Here is a 16,640-nt window from a genome sequence, read left to right as displayed (position 1 = left end):
TACATCTGGTTTTGGTACAGTTGGATCTCTGCAGACATCATGGTTTTGCTTTCTAAAACATCTGTTTTAAAATCTATGTGATGCTGAAACTAGTGTTGTCACTAATAATTTCAGATTGCATGTGTATTATTGTTGTGGGCCTGTGATAGTCTGTGACTTGATTTTTATGTCATTTAAAGAGACACAGAGAAAAGGGGAAAAAGGTACAGGCTTTTTTTAGGATTGTACATTTTCCTACCATCAGGTTGTGACAGTGTTATTTTCCTGGTTCCCCAGCCTGTTGTGGATGAGTTAATTGTGGCATGCAAGGTTCTCTTAGTGTAGTAATCTGTATTTTATAGAGACCTGTACAAAATTATTGCAGATGACAAATGCAAAGGATATTCTGATGAAAACATACATCCTATTCCTGTGTTCTGAGGATCTGGAAAGATAACATTTGCATGCTATGAAGTGCAACTGTTCTGTTAAAAGTCTGACTATGATATTGAAGTGTCCATTTAGTAGTAGATGCTCAGCAAAGCCCCAACCAAGTGCTTTCTGTCATATTGTTCAAGGGTGATTTAACAGATTTTTAGTTTGCGTTGTTTTGTTTTTGTTTTGTTTTGTTGGGGTTTTTTTGCCTTAATGTAGGCGGAATTGGTTTGTATCCAGAGGATAGCTCCTGGAGTATTCCTTTGCTGACAGTATTCCAGTCATTGAAGTCCTCTGCATCTAGCATCATTTCAGAAACGGGCTTCTCTAGAAAAACTAAACAAACTTCTAAATATCCAGGAAAGTCAATATATTGAGTAGGAAAAAAAAAAACCAGCACATTTTTTACTCATATGACTAATTACCTTTTGAGGTAGGTTTGAGAAGCCTTGAAAACCTACAGTAATTTTACTCTAAGGCTGTGCCTGCCAAATAGTTACAGCTTAATCTCAGAGACTGGGGGAAGAAACAAAAAAGCATTGGGGTTTTCTAAAAACACTGAGTGATTAATGTTTAGTCAGATAAATACCTTTTTAATAACAATACTGTGATTAGGGCATTAAGAAACAAGAAGCTCTTTCAGGGAGTTCTTCATAATTTCACTTGAGGCATGTTGTTGGAAACCTTAACTTTAAAGAATAATGTCTGTTGGAATGATTAATGACTAAAGTATTTTACTCTTCACAGTACTTGCAATTAATCATTGCAAAAATGCTACAATAAAAATTATTTCATTATTTTATGAAAAGGATGCAAAAGGAAAAAAAACACCTCAAAACAGATAGATGTAGTCCTATTTTTACTCCTCCTACAGGCCATTAAACCAGGCTACAACAATTCAAGTATTTTCACGGCAACTTACCATGACCTTCATCAGTCACTGGGTAAGGTTTACAATCAGTCTCTGAAAGAAGAAGTAGAGCCTCTGTCTTTTTCTCTTGTAACCTAATAATTGAGACACTCATCTACAAGTCATGCTTCTGTCTAGTCCAATGAATCATGAATTCTTCCTTTGCACAGAGTTTCAGTAGGTGGCAGGAAGACTGTTTATGAATACTCTCTAGTTGGATGAGTTGGAAGTTCTTCCTAGAGTATGTTCTGTGTGGCTGTGGGGGGTGAGGTTAAATTTTTAGTCTGAGAATTGGCACAGGACTGTTATCCTGGATTTAATACCTTTTGGCTTAAAAGATTTAGCTTTTGTTAGACTTGGATTTTTTAAACTGGCTTTTACAGTGAGGTTCTGGGTTGTGTTAGTGTTTGCTCAAATTTGGTCCATCAGGAGTCTCATGCTTTTGAAAGCTGGGTTTATGTGTAGTGCCCGATTCATGACCTTACTGATGTGGAAGATTTTTTTAACCATCTGTGTTTGCAGCTTTTGGGGCCTGATCTTGATGGGCCTGTCAGGTGGTTTTGTGATGCCTGTAAGGATTTTCGTGTTGAGTTTAGGCTTGTCATTTTCATCGTTCTGCTTGTGGATTTGGACCTACTTACCTCTGTGTTTCTGTCATTCTGGCCTAAATGTCAAACCAGCCTTGACTTAACCTTTAGGGCAAGGAAATCCTCTGTGAGCCAGTCATGCTTCTGGTTCTGCTGCTGGGTAAGCCCATTATATAAACAGCTGTGTATTTAGAAGGAAAACAGCCAAACCTTATTTCCACTACAAAAATCTTAGCTCTGATCCCTTCAACCTTGGTGTAAGCTCCACGTGAGCACCAGTAGCCAAAGAGATCCTTTTTAGAATTGTACATTCAGAATCTTTTATGAGGGCAGTCAGTATATTGCAGTGAGTTTTTGCAACATCTCTCTACACATGAGAGATTTCAGAGTTCTTCTCTGTATGACAGTTCCTGTGTGCTTAATTTTGCAATTTTATTTTTTTTTTCAGTTGTGCCCAATACGCTTCATAAAAGTTTAATGCAGGGTCATGTACTCCTACAGAACTGGGATATCAAAAACAGTGCTTTTGGAAGGATGTGAATGCCTTTTTGAGCTTCCCTTCCCTGCTGTGGACACTGAACACACAAAAGTCACATGTTTTCTTTAGAAAGCCAGTTCCTTGTATGCAGTGTGGCTTCACTGTCTTTGCAACAAAACTGGGAGGATGGTATTTGTGTTGCAGCTGGTAACTCTTTTTTTTTTTTTTTTTTTTTTCCCCTTCTATCAATTCCTGCTTCACCAGCTAAACCCAGATGCTTCCTGCCACTGCATAACCACTTACATTAGTTGTATAGATTTCTGTTGCCCAGAAAAAGAATTCTTTGTAAGTGTAACTCAGTCAGGTTTATCTGGAGAATTCTGTACCTGTAACTGCCAGATCATCATCGTTCATTGAAAGAAAACAAAGTATTTTTCCATTAGTGTTGTCATACATAATTCTGAAATCCTAGCCAGAGGGTAAATAACTTGAATTTAACTGGGCTCAACACTGTATCCCATTTTCATCACATTAAATTTACTTTATCTAGTTAACACAAAATCGAGGTTATTTAAAAATTCAGTTGGATTTTATGGATCATTTGTTCTAATGTAGTAAAGCTTCCTATCTCTTCCCCAGAAGATGGCAGGAGGTTTTATGGTATCAGAGAACAGAGAACGCAGGGCCCACCTACAGCTTATTTTGTAGTCCGTCATGGATTCTTTTGAATTACTCGTGAATTACTCAGCAGCACTCAGCACTTAAAAACAGTCAGTAGCTTTGCCATCCCCTGAAGGATAAAAAAAACTACTTTACTGAATCCTCATTTATGTCTTCCCCACTCCTTCCTGGGAGTGTTTAATTTCTCCTGCCTGGAAGGTGCCTGTGACTGTAGCAGCGGTTTTTGTTTGGTGTCTAACACCTCAGGCTTCTTGAGCTCATTGAATAATAGTGATGGAAATGTAAGTTCAAAGCCTAAAGGTATGCAAAATACTATACTAGCTGCTATCTCAAGACCTTACAAAGTCTGTGGATACTTTAGAAGTTTTCTGTATGTATGGTCATACTGCATAGAGGCTACTCCCTAAGATCCAAGGTAATTTGAGTACTTAGCTTGAGCTTTGTCTCTTAAAGAGCAACACCAGAATGGTTTTCTGGAGGTGTTTAGAGTATATTTCCTGTGTTGCTTGTTTTGCAGAGTCCCTAATATAAGTGTTCCATGTTAGCCTTGTTTATCTTGACGATGTGAAGTTGTAAAGTCTGCCTTGGCTTTGTAGCCTGGTTTATGGCTTCTCATTTTTTCACTTTAAACTGCGTTCCGTTTCCTAGTTGAAAGTTGAAAGCAAAGTCAGTGTTCTGATAGTCTTCCTATAATCACCTAAACCCTGACCAGTTTCAGAAGATTTTTTTTTTCCTAGCAGAAAGTAATTTAGGCAACTGGATCTTTTTGTGAACTAAAAACATCTGTAACATCTTTGGTGGTATTTGATTTTATACTGTGATTAATCTTTCTATGAAACACTTTCCATACAAAAAGTAATAAATGAGTTTTGTTTGCTTAGGTACCTTTCGTATCTACATCACAATATATATGCATTTAGGCGCAATTATATGTGCACATAACCACTTACTACCTTTAATGCAGGGCTCTTGAGCCACCTTTTTGGACAGGTTCAGCTCTAACCTGCAGTGCCAGTCTTTTGTCACTCTGCAGTTTCCAATTTTTGTAGTTCAGGTCTACAGGACTCCTTTCTTGCTCTTGTCCTTTTTTCCAGTATTCCTAATCAACAGATCAAGTGTTTTGGTTTATTTAATCTGTGTGCAATGGCACATTACAGTTTAGATAATTCCTACATATTTTTTATAGTCTCATGTAATCTCATCAGAACTCCATCCATACTCTGAAACTGTGTTCTAGACACATCTATATGGGCAGTGTATATGTAAACTACTAAGATAATTTGTGATTAACACACTTAATATTGTCTTAATTTCCTTCTGATGATAGTAAGAAAAAATTGCCTCAGGTACTGCTATATGACATTGTAATGTTTTCTCTCTTATTTTCCAGCTGTGTGGGGAAACTTTGTCAATATGAGGTAATGTATATAATTTTTTTATTCAATATCCTCATGTTTAATAAAATTAACTTACCTTTCCCATCAATATATGTGAAGTAGGGAGGAAAACAGCAGCTCACACTGTTGTTTGGGTGGTTGCTAAGCAACTGATACGATTCTTTTTTAAATACAAAGTGTTCAGTCTCAAAAATAGTTGTATGTTTGCTATAGATCTCACCTGGGATTTTACTTACACTTCATCTACTTTTCTTTGCACAAATTCATTGTCTAATTTTGACCAGTTGGTTGGCATACCTGGTTGCATAGGCTTAGATTTTGCCTTTCCTCAACACAGATGTGACTGTATCTCAGTGATAATGAGGGCTTTAATACTGAAGAGCAGTATGTTCTCCACTGCTTGCCATTATTATATTTCTGTACCTAGAATCAGAAATGTGCTTTGGAGAGGTTTTCCCCCTTCACAGTTAATTGGTAGAGAATCTGATGGTTTAACTGCTGAAAAGCAGAAAATCCTGCATTGTCCCCTAGAATTTTTTCCTTTAGAAACAGAAAGACAATATTTATGCAAAATGTGCAGATTTTCACATTTCTGCTTGCATGTGGGTTTGTCCTGCAGGAAAATTCACTGGGAAGACACAGCTGCAAAAAATTGAAGAGAATATGGGGACAGCTTGTTCCCTGCAGCAAAGTCATTGTGTATAGAGGACAAAATATTTTACCATGCTGTTTTGTTAGTAAAGGGATTTGGTATTCTGTTACCACTCTTAGCAGCACATAGTAAGGAAAGTTTGAGACAAAATAAGAATAATAATGAATTTTCTCTAGACTCTAGTTCACCCAGCACAGCTTACTGTGGGGTCTGTTCCTATCCCTAGTGGTCCACTCTACTCCTCTTGGAGTTTCCCACTCTTGATGCAGAGTGCTCAGCTGTCAGGCAAACAGCTACTGGGCTGCTGTGGCTTGCAGAAGGAGATACCAGTTAGATTACCATGTTATCATAACCAGTGAACTATGGCAGCTTAGCAACTGTTACATGAGCAGCTGAACGTTTCTTAACAAAGGACAAGAACCTCAGAGAGGGGTTTGAGGAGGACAGGAGGGTGTGGGATCCAGGCTGTTTGTATTCTGATAAACTGTCCTTACAAATTCTGCTACTACCTGTTTCTGAATTCTTATTTGAGATGTCCTGTATAGAACTATTTAGGGGGAAAATTATTTCTAAATTACTGATGTTGATCCTCAGCCAGTAAGATTGTCTTTGTTAGGAGGAAATGCTCATTTAAAAATAGACTGCAGAGTTGCCAGTCCTTGAGTTGCAGGATTTGTGAGTAAAAAAAACAGTGGGAGCTATTTTTGAGGGGACCTTTTTAAATTCTGAGGGGTTTTCCAAATTTTCCTTTCTCACTTATGACAGAGCAAAGGTTATCTGTTCCACAGTTGTTTGCATAGTTTTTTGTAAATATCTGTTACTTAGGAAAACATGTATTCAAAATTCACCAGAATAGCTTAATATCATTTCCTTATAGTAAATTCATTCTACATTCACTGCAGGGATTTTATTTGCCACTAGTGCTATAAATGACAAGGTGGTTTGAACAGATGGTTCAGGGAATCTGTGTCTTAGTGTAGGATACTGTATTCTTTAGAGATACAAATGAATCTGGTCAGTAAGGTCTTTGCCTCAGTAATAGACTGAGTTGACTTTTAAAAAAAGTGAGAGTTTTACAGAGGGTTATGAAGGGAGTCATTGCTTTAACTTCTAACAGTGTGGTGTGTGTGTATATACATGTGTGTGTGTGTCTGCTTAACAAAGGATCTTCTGTTTCTCAAGGTGTAATGAGTTCAGGTCCCAAGTAAAGGAGCTCTGTTTTTCACTTGAAAGAACTGCGTTTTATTTTGGATACCCATGAATCCTCTAGTATGCAAAAATTTAACTACTGTGAGATAAATAATTCCCCTTTCAGAAGGTTTAATTGAAAAAAAAAAGTAATTACACAAATGTAAGGAAAATTGCATAACCTTGATAGAAGAGGTAGAATTTAAAAATGCACATTCTGCACTCGTAAAACTTTACTCAAAAGTAAACATAGCTGAGACACTTTACACAATCAGATGCTAAATAAGACCACACAGATTTGTGCAAGACACCGACCTTTTAGACAGTATTCTGTTTCCGCAAGTTACCACAACATACCTCATCCTTGGCGTTATTTCAAATCGGTAGTATTTGTGTGAGAAGTCAGTATGCCCATCAGGCAGTCACTGAAGACACGTTTTAGTGCAGTTGGGTTTTTTCCCATGTGTTTGGAAAAGTTCAAAGTCAAAGTGAGATACATTTGGCTAAGGGAAAATGTTTTGTCAGCATACAATAAGCAGAGACCCTCAAAGAGACATTTTGGACCTTTGCACAGTAAAGTTGCACTCAAAACCAGTAATTAGACACTTTTCTAAAATGAAGTTAATTTTATATGTAAAATGAATGACATCTTTATTGATACTGTTCTTTCCTGTGAGCTTGATTCAGTTTCTTCCAAACCGATGAATTTGAATGGAAATTTGACCATCCTCTTTAATTCATTCTAATTATGGTTTTGAAATAATACTAACAAGATGCTTTGAGGATACTGTTTTAATATGATTTAGGTACAGTGGAATAGTTATTGCTTAGGTGTGGATTATTTTTTTTCTTTTCTTGCCAACAGGTCTCTTCAAGAAAATGGGGATCAGAAGGTGGAAAGTAGAATAGAGGAGGTTAGTTTGCTAGTAGCTGTAGTCTGTTTTATTTTGAAGACTCCATTTCACTAATTTCATGTTGAAGTGGTATATTTAGTTTTATTTCTTTCCTCTTGATTCTACTAAAACCAAAGCATTGGATTTTTGTCTGAACATAAGTTTTTTAACTGTTCCTCATTTGTGATTCCACTTTATTTTCATTAAAGCTTTTCTTGAAAGTGATAGATCTTCTGATATGTTTGCTGCAGATATTATGGTAGAATCCACCCAAGATCTGTTATATTTGTTACTGAAACGATGTACACAAATTCTTTCCTCTGACTGCCTCAATGAAGTGTATAAAGGTGCATTACAAATTTGAAGGTACCCAAAATTGCTTTGCTTTGTTCTTAACTAATGAGCAAATACAGCAATGATTGTGGCTGGGGAGGATTTGAAGTGCCAAGGGTTTAAGCACAAGTCTTGGCAATTTCTGAGTAGACATGGGGGCTGAACATATTCGTGGTTCTGAACTGCTGTAGCAGTATCTCTGAATTTCCATTTTAGCGTCAGTTTGTTGTAAAACATTGAGAATGCACGTAACAGATCTTTCTCCAAATGTTTCAGCCTTCCAGTCTAATAACAATAAAACAAAATTTAATAGAAGAAAAGTCCTTGAGGTTGATGCCCCTTTCTGTTATGTGGATGTGTGTTCCTGTACTAGTGTAGTCTGGTATGCCTAGTGTCTTATATTTTAGCAGGTTTATGTAGCAATTGTTCCTCTGGACACAGTGGGCAGCCCGCTGAAATTGCTTAAAATCATTGGAGAGCTTGTATTCTTAGATTGTATTTTGCATTCCTCTCTCTCTCTCTGCTTTTTTGGTTGGTTTGTTTGGGTTTTTTAGAAAAATTCTGGTAAGTGTTGCAACAAACATTGTGAAAATTCCAGTTGTTTAAGAATGGTGAAATACTTGAAATTCGATGCATAGATCAGAGTTACTGTAAGGTCTGAGAAGTTGGGCATTTCTGAATCTTATTTTTAAAGTTGTATAACATTAGAATAACTGTTTCAAGAGCTGTTTGCTGTTCCATAGAGCTAAATATTTAATGAATATAAATGACAGTGCCATATTATTTCCTCTTAACGTGAATGCGCAGCTTTATTCACTTTATGACGTTGTTGAATTGTCTAGCTCTCACCAGACGTATTTGCATAAAACAAATTAATGGTGGTTGCTGATGTGCTACCACCTAGTACCAGTTAGAACTTCTGACAGCTTTCAACTTATGTATAGCCCAAGAGGATAAATTTTGTGACAAGGCTTTAGTAAACATAAAAGAGTTCAGGGACTCCTGATGAAATTCAGCAGGACTGTTAGAAATTTGGGTCTTGTGATAAAGAAACTGAAACTGATGCCAGCTTATGTGATTCTGTCTTCTAAAACTGTGAAAATGCAAACAGTCTCAGTGGTGAACTACATTTTCTAACAAATTTCCTTTGAATATTTGTTATGCATAAATATACCCTCAAATCGTGATGTAGAACATATTTAGATACTTAAACATGATGTATCTTTTAAATTTGCATAGCATTTTCTGAGAGAATTACAGTCATTTCACTGGAACTACTGTCCCTCTCTCTGTGTCTGTGTCCTCTGTATGCTTATCTGTTGTCCATTTAAATAGTTTAAATTACTGTTACATTGTTCTATTGCTGGATATAGATTACCTTTGACAACCTCAGATAAGTTACTTATGACTTCACTTTGCCAAATAGGCATCATAACATTGGATGTCCTTGTCAAGACTGTGGTACTTATAGTCTTCAGATGTTTTGTTTTCAGCAGTATGGAAGGCATTTAATTTCACACTTTCCTAGGCAATTTGATTTTTGGTGGAAAAGATTCAAGGTTCTTTTTTACGTAAAGGAGGCTTTAAAATGTAAGTTTCTTGCTCTGTCTTCAGTAAAGATCTCCATGAGGAGACTGCCATGATTTTTGCTCTAAGGCAACATCCTATGTGCATGTTTTGTGGTGTGAAGCCTGTTTTAGTCTTCAAAGATTAAATGTTTTTCCTTTATTTTAGGCTGTTGCACCTCTAAGGGAGAAAATCAAAGATCTAGAAAAAAGGTATGTCATCTGCTGAATATGGGAAACAGCTCAAAGGCACATTTCTTTTCTGTTGCTGTCAGTTCTGTAGTTGTAGGCTTGAAATAAATTTTTGTATGTACCTTCAACACCTTTGATTTGTTATCATATGTAAGTGAGGTCAGGGCATTAAATATTAAGACAGTAATGGTTAAGGTATTCAGGCTGATTGATCCTTCTAAATCAAACTGGGAGTGCTGGACTCTCATCAGGTTGAAATCCTATGGAGGAGTTTGCTATTTGGAGTCTAGCTGAATAATGGATTGCTGTGGTTTATATCTGCTGAGATATACTGGTTTCACCTTCAAGAGACTTAAAATATGTTTCACGACACTTTTGCCATACTTATGATTGGTTATTCTGATTCAGCTATTGTACAGTGATTTGCTTGTGCATCTTAGCCTGTGTATTGCTTTGGATGAGCCTGACTGACCTGCCTCTCTCAGGCTTTTTAAGGGAATGTGTTATCCCTCATTCTGCCTGTTCACCTTTGTGTCACATCAGTTTTCTGATCAGGTTGTTCTCATGGATACATGGCTTCATCACAAAAAGTACTGCCGGCTCTAATAAGGACATGCTGCTTTTGCAAGTTTGTCTGTTTTGCAGTACAGACAAAGCAGAGAGTGCTGCTTTGCAAAGGTCCAAGTCTGGATTGTCCAAGCAGTACCAGTAAGCCCTGGTGGGGTATTGCATACTGTTGGTTCTATGCTCTTCCTCTGGAACAGGGACAGAATACCATTGCTGCTGGCCAGAGGTATACTTGACACCTGCAGTAGTTTGGTGTTCAAAGTTCTGTCTTGCCAGTGAGAAGCTCCCTCTTTTCCTCTCACCCCACCTGGACTGTAAGAGGGGGGGGGGGCGGAAAAAAAGAGAAAAAAATTCAGTTCTGTTTTTTACAATTGATTTGAAAGGTTTGGTGACCTGCCACATGCAGTTTATTTCAGTGAGAATACTGAGCTGGTTGCTTATCTCTTCATTTACTCATAAACTTCATAGGTTGAACTAGGTGTATATTGGCAACATGAAACAAATTCAGATTGTGTCACCACTTTGCCAATTACAATATTAAATTGATTTACTTAATCTTTGTTGACAGTCCAGTAAACCTTCAGCTTCAGTTATGGGTAATTCAGGTATTTTCTTCTGCCATCCACAGACCTTTGTGAGAGGGTATCCTGATTGACTCTTTTTTTTATTTAATAATTGTTGTATTTTTCAAATGAGCAATGAGTTGTTGAGTAGAACCATTAAGTTGAAACTTTACCCACAAAGCCATATAAATACTCCTGCCTTTTCATGTGTATTGATAAGTCCTGCTTCAGATCTCTAGGAAAAAAGAGAAATAATCAAAATATATTTTACCTCTGTATGAACCAATCTGGAAATTATACATTGACAAAAGGGATGGTCTTATTATAGTTTTATTATTTTTCAAATAATGTAGCCATTTATCTCTGGTGATTCATCTGAATGTGGGTTGTTGCAATTAATATTTTGTAAATTTTTTGTCTTTGTGAAGTGGCAGTAAATAACGACTCACTGTCAGATGCCTGAGAGCTGATCCTGCTTGCAAAGCTTATTCTAGTGTCAATGTTTTTTTACTTTCAATGTTTTTTTTTAATCAGCATAAGCTGATAAAACCTGAAAGCAAGTCATCGTCATGCTTTTGAGAAGCAGGAAAGACAAGAATTCCTAAATGCTAGTCTCATGACAAGAGATTGTTTAACTGAAGCTAGAGCTGTAAAGTTTTTATTAAGAATTTGCATAGCAAAAGTATTGCCATGTAGTCATCAAAGCAAGCATTAAGTCAAGATCAACTCCATTTTGTTTCCAAAAGGTCATTTGGCAACCAGACTCTATCCCAGTGTTTTTAAACTGCTACTGGTGTAATAGAAGGAGCAGAAATGGTTGTGAGGTCCTCTTGGCAGCAATATGACTCCAGGCTGGATTACTACAACCTTAAAATAGTGATATTCAGAATGGAGGAGAGAGACTTGCCTTGCATCTACTTATTTGGCACTTAAACTTATTTTGAACTCCATAAATCCCTTATGAGTGAATTTTCCTCTGTCTCATAAAGGATGTGTTTTACATGTCTACATTATGCTTGTGCACTGCTTTCATTGCTTCAACATAAATCAAAGAAATTGTTAGTGACCTGTATAAGGGTGTAAGGCAAATATAGATGGCTTCTTTTTCAGTCTCTTTGTATGGCTAACATTGGAAGGTTCTATTGCCATATTTCCCCTATCCAAGAAACTGGAAGCAGCTTTCATGCTGTGATGAAAATTGGATGAAGTACAGAAGCATCTGTGCTTGGGTGCTGAAGAATTCCTGTTGAGCCAGTACTGCAGGTTAGAAGCAGAGGAGGAGGTGCTTCAAGACCACAGTTGTAGGGTCAGTTCAATCAGCAGCTGTTTGTGAGTAGAAGAAAATGTAACTAACTCTTGCCATTTTTTGGCTGCTGCATGATACACCAGGCCATCTCTAGCCTGTGGACTTAGTGGAGGAGAAGAGTAACCATAGTTTAATTTTTGTGCAGTGTCACACTAACATTTAGTTAAGGAAAACCTGAGCTATTAAATTTTCAAGACTATGAGACTAATTACTGAAATAAATAAAGTTCACATCTTCTTTCAGAGGACTTTGTTGGTCTATGCAGAGTGCATGCCAGGGATGGTGAGAAGTTCTTCTAAGTTTGAAGCATCCTGAGCTTGAGAGAGCACTTAAGATTAATATACCACATAATTTTATTTTATGGCATTTTTGGTTTGATTAAGTTATTGTAAGAAGATGCAAAAATGGAATTACTAGCTTGAAGACCATCAAACAATTGGCAGTCTTGTATGTTTAAGAAAATTAAGATTGGTTTTCATACTGAATAAGCTCTCTTGTAGAAATTGTTGAAATACCTTAAAATGTGTTTTTTCAACATTCTGATTATAAATGTTGTATTGGCTTTTGTAAAACTTTAAGGAGGATTAAAATTTTATGTTGTGAGTTTCACATTGAAACTTCAAGGAGAAGTTTTTTGAAGTTAATGCGGTAAGTCAACAAAATTTGCTTTGTTTTCCAGAGCTTTTAAGAGGGTTGTTTGCCTTTTCAAACATTAAAAAGGAGTCCAGTCACTGCTCATGGTATATTGTTTTATTCTCCTGTGATGTCATGCCTGGCACTAGTTCTGCTCTCAAAAGATAAAAGACAAGTGATTCATTATATAAAATCAGGCAGAAATTTTAAAAGCACTCTTTGCGGATGAATTTTGATGTTTCACCATGCATAAGCATTGTCTTGTGTTGACCCAGATTCTTTTTTAGAATAAAGGACTAAATCTACTCTTAGCAGAACTTTAAGAATGGAAGGTTTTCAGAGTAGTTTCTCAGATATCAAAGACAGGTATGTGAAAGAAACCAGGCTGAAACTTACTTAGTTTTTCCTTTTTGTTTTGAAATGTTCTGTAGTTTCACCCAGAAATACCCACCAGTGAAATTTTTATCAGAAAAGGATCGTAAAAGAATCCTGGTAAGTTTGTGTTTACTCAGAGGTTGTTTTGGGGAAATACCAAAAAATTCTGTGAAATGTAATGTGTTTTGTAGGAATTAAAGACATGAGAAGGGATGAAGGGAATTACCTTGGACGTTATGTGTTGCACAGGTTTTAGAGCACTGCTTCATTTATTTGTGTTGATCTTCTCAAACTCAGCATATGAACAATACACTTGGACCCTGCTTTTGAAGTTTGACTTGCCAACTAAACTGCTCTTCCCTGTAATTTCTCAGGATCACATTGCCAAAGAGTCTTTGTGTGTGCTCCCAGATGACTTAAACTTGCAGAGACTGGGAAGCTTTTGAAGCACATCTTGACAGGAACATTGTGTGACCAAATTGGGCAAAATCTGGTCATAAGGCTAGAAAAGAAGTTGCTCTGCAGGGAGTGTTCATCTCTTTGTATCTTCTCTGTGGTTTCTGTTGTTTTGAAGCATCATAAGCAGTTGAGGATGGAAGAGGATGGCAGATTACGTCAGGACAAGTAGTTGTCCAGGGCATTCTTAAACTTAGTGAATAATGCTGGAAATCAGCTTTCCAGTTTTGTCTGGAAATGCTTCTGAAGTTATCTGTGACCTAGATTTTTCCTTGTTTGTGTTTGTCTGGGTGGGAGAAATTGTCCCTGTGTTTTGAAGAAAGAGAAAATATAGCTACTTGAGATGTGTAAAATAGAGTATGAACTTCTGCTTCTGTAGTAGAAAGCAAAGTCTACAATAAAACCCTGCTGGTGGTTTTGTTTGCTTTGACTTCAAAATCTTGAAAATTAAAAAACTGGAAAGATGGAGATAAAATTATTTTACTGCATTGTTAGGCAATAATCTTCATTGCTATTGCAAAATTTCGCAAATCAGTTACCAAATCAGTTTAGTTCTGCGGTGGTGTTCTGTCTTTTTTCTGACAGTCTGAAGGAGGGAGACCTGTAGACTCCTAGTGCTCCTGTTGAATATAGAAGATAAACTGAGGAAAATAGAGAGTGGTTTAATTTTAAAAATTCCTAAATTGTATACTTCATATGTTTGCAAAGATATAAAGTAACCTTAATGTCATGTTTTCTGTGTAAGTGAGCATGTGCTTCCAACAGAAGTGTCAGTGAAAGCTGTTAACAGGCTGTGGAGCTCTTAATGTTCACTACCAGACTTTGCCACTGAAAAGTGCTGGATATTTTGTTGAAGTCTGTTGCTTCAACAGAGATGGCAAGTAGTTGGAATAGGAGTGTTTTCAGCTGACCTGGAGGTGAATAGCTTTTAGGTTCCCCATGTATTTTGTAGAGTTTAAATGACTGCAGAGACAGCTGGCCAAAAGGAGTGACACATTGTTCTGACTAGCTTTGTGCCAACTCATATGGGCATTCATAGCCCTCCTGCCCATGTGGGCAGTTCCTTTCTGTACAGTGTTGCTGTCATAATCCTAGGAGAAATGATCCATATTCTTTTGAGTAGCTGAAGTTTCCATAAAAACATTGCATGACACTTGAAAATTTTCAAGAATTGGGTAGCCAAGTGAATTTTTCCAGATAATGCATTTTTACTTTGTGTTTTCTTAATACTACATCTTTTTCTGGAACTCGTTCTTAATTTTATTTAACTTTTTTTTTAATTTTTAAATTCTGACTGCAGTCTCCAGCTCCAACCTGGAGATCCCCACAGCACTATCCTCATGAGACAACAACTTTATATTAGACAGTGTCACTTCGGAGATGATTTGTGCTAGTGGTGGTATCTCAGCTGAGACTAGATATCCTGTCACTTTCATTAAAAAGAGATCTTCACCTTTTGTGCATGATTTATCTGTTTTCTGAATTCTCTGAAGTGACTAGGCTAAAGGCTTTCATATTCAAGAGGAGGAATTCTGTTATTATGGAATTCTGTACTCTGTTATAGTTTTGCCATTGGTTCAGTCTTTTGGGTGGTTTTTCCTGAATTGAATATAGTAAACTGATAAAAGCAGAAAAAAATATAATTTCCTTATGGGGGATAAGATATTTTGAATCTGATTGCAGTCAGCAAAAATGTGTAATAAATAGACAAACTTGTAAGTGCTTCTATCTGTAGTATTTATGCCTTTTAATAGGTGCTGAAGTTACCAAGCATACATGCACTACTAAATAATTAAATATTTTCATTAATGTTTTCTTAATAAAGAATTCCTTTTTAAGACACAAGTGCTGGTGCTCCAGTTCTTATATGGATATGATTCATGTACAACTATGTAGATTAATATGTCATTGTGATTTGCAGGAAATAATATTTAGACGTGGTAATTACAGGAAGGTTGTACAAAGAAGTTCAGTGATAAATCATCTTTTTTTATAATGTTGCCTCAAGTAATGATAAAAAATATAATTTACATTTTTTTTTTTACTTTTCCAGGGGAAATTCAACTCCTTTTTCAATCATTTCTCAAGTTCTTTGTCTAATACCCATGGAAGTGATATGTTAATAAAGCAAACTTAGATTAATCATAAAAACTACTTGTAGGTGTAAGGTAATTGGCAACCTCTTTCCGGACAGAATTGGTTTGTGCTTTTTATCTTCATGTTATGTTGCAGCATAATGTGAACCTCAAGATTCTTTCTTTTATTCCAGAGGGGATTTCTCTGAAATCCTGTTTCTCCTTCAGGTTTGTCGGGGAACTGAATAAGATGCTGAATGTGCAAGAAGGAAGCCCTGACAAACTCAGAAGAATACTAAATATAACAACTAAATGATTCTTTTATTAACTGCTACTTACAGTTGTTTTGACACACTGGTGCCCCTGAACTTTTAATAAGAAAAAGAAAGATGAAAATACAAGAAGTGAACACTCAAGTTTTTACACAAGAAAACTGATGTAGTTTTTATATGGATTTTTTTTCCTTTTCCATTTTTGGAGGTTTTCCTTTGTTTTTTTTCTAGTATAAAAAAAAAATCTGCCAATCTTGCTTTTTAAAACGGTGAATGGCATGTTAGTGGACAGGATAAATGTTTAGCTTTTGACTAACCCAAAGTAAAAGAACTTCAGCTATCTCATCCTTTTCCACACTTGGTCATTGCAGTATACTATCCATTCGATTCCTGCTTGATTCCACCTTGTCCTTTCATTGTTTAGTTAATTGTCACTACAGGTGAAGAATGGACATCAACAGCTGAATCACTTTCAAAATGTGAATTTGACCATGCAGATATATTATATAGCTGATACCACACAGGTCTTTTACAAGTCTAGTTTTTTAATGTTGTGATTTGTCATGTCTTGGTTCTTGAAAACAGTTTATGAAATGCAGAGGAAAATACAGTAATTTCATGATTATAAGCTGTACTGAGTATAAGCCACACTTCCGGGTGCCAGCAACTTTTCATTCTTTGTCCATACATAAACTGCACCTGATTATAAGCCGAAAGTTACAATACAGGGTGTGATAAAAGGTATCTATTCTATCACTATCTGTGGGGGCAGTGATCCTTATCTCAACGGCAGATATTTTGCTAATGGGCCATCCATTGAAACCAGGTGGGGCATTGTTCTTTATCTTTTCACAACCCATCCTTCCTCCAGCGAGTCATTTTCTGCTAATGGCCCATTGAGTCCCACTGTGGGACTGATAAAATTACTGCATCCCATTGGAAGTTGCTCCAGCCAGGGGCAAGAGCCCAACATCTCTTCCCAAGATAAAAACAGAGGTTTTGGGACACTAAGGCAGCCCCTTTCTCCACTGGACTCCAGAGGAAAATCAGATTTCTCCACATCACCTCCGGAGGGAAACTGCACCTTCTGCAGGAGCACTGCT

The 16,640-nt window shown here is 36.7% G+C and overlaps 1 protein-coding gene across 1 annotated transcript in view; it reads left to right on the top strand.

Moving 5' to 3' along the window:
• The window catches only part of UXS1 (UDP-glucuronate decarboxylase 1), a 56,918-nt gene that overhangs the window by 8,229 nt on the left and 32,049 nt on the right, over window positions 1–16,640 (top strand). The window contains exons 2-5 of the mRNA XM_033052327.1: window positions 4,461–4,488; window positions 7,173–7,221; window positions 9,268–9,311; window positions 12,791–12,851. Coding sequence (XP_032908218.1) covers window positions 4,461–4,488; window positions 7,173–7,221; window positions 9,268–9,311; window positions 12,791–12,851 — 182 coding nt within the window. The remainder of the gene's footprint in view (window positions 1–4,460; window positions 4,489–7,172; window positions 7,222–9,267; window positions 9,312–12,790; window positions 12,852–16,640) is intronic.

The sequence above is a fragment of the Catharus ustulatus genome, chromosome 2 (assembly GCF_009819885.2).
Source record: "Catharus ustulatus isolate bCatUst1 chromosome 2, bCatUst1.pri.v2, whole genome shotgun sequence".
Taxonomy (NCBI): Eukaryota; Metazoa; Chordata; class Aves; order Passeriformes; family Turdidae; genus Catharus; species Catharus ustulatus.
Note: the sequence above shows the minus strand (reverse complement) of the source record. Positions and strands in the feature narration are given on the sequence as shown.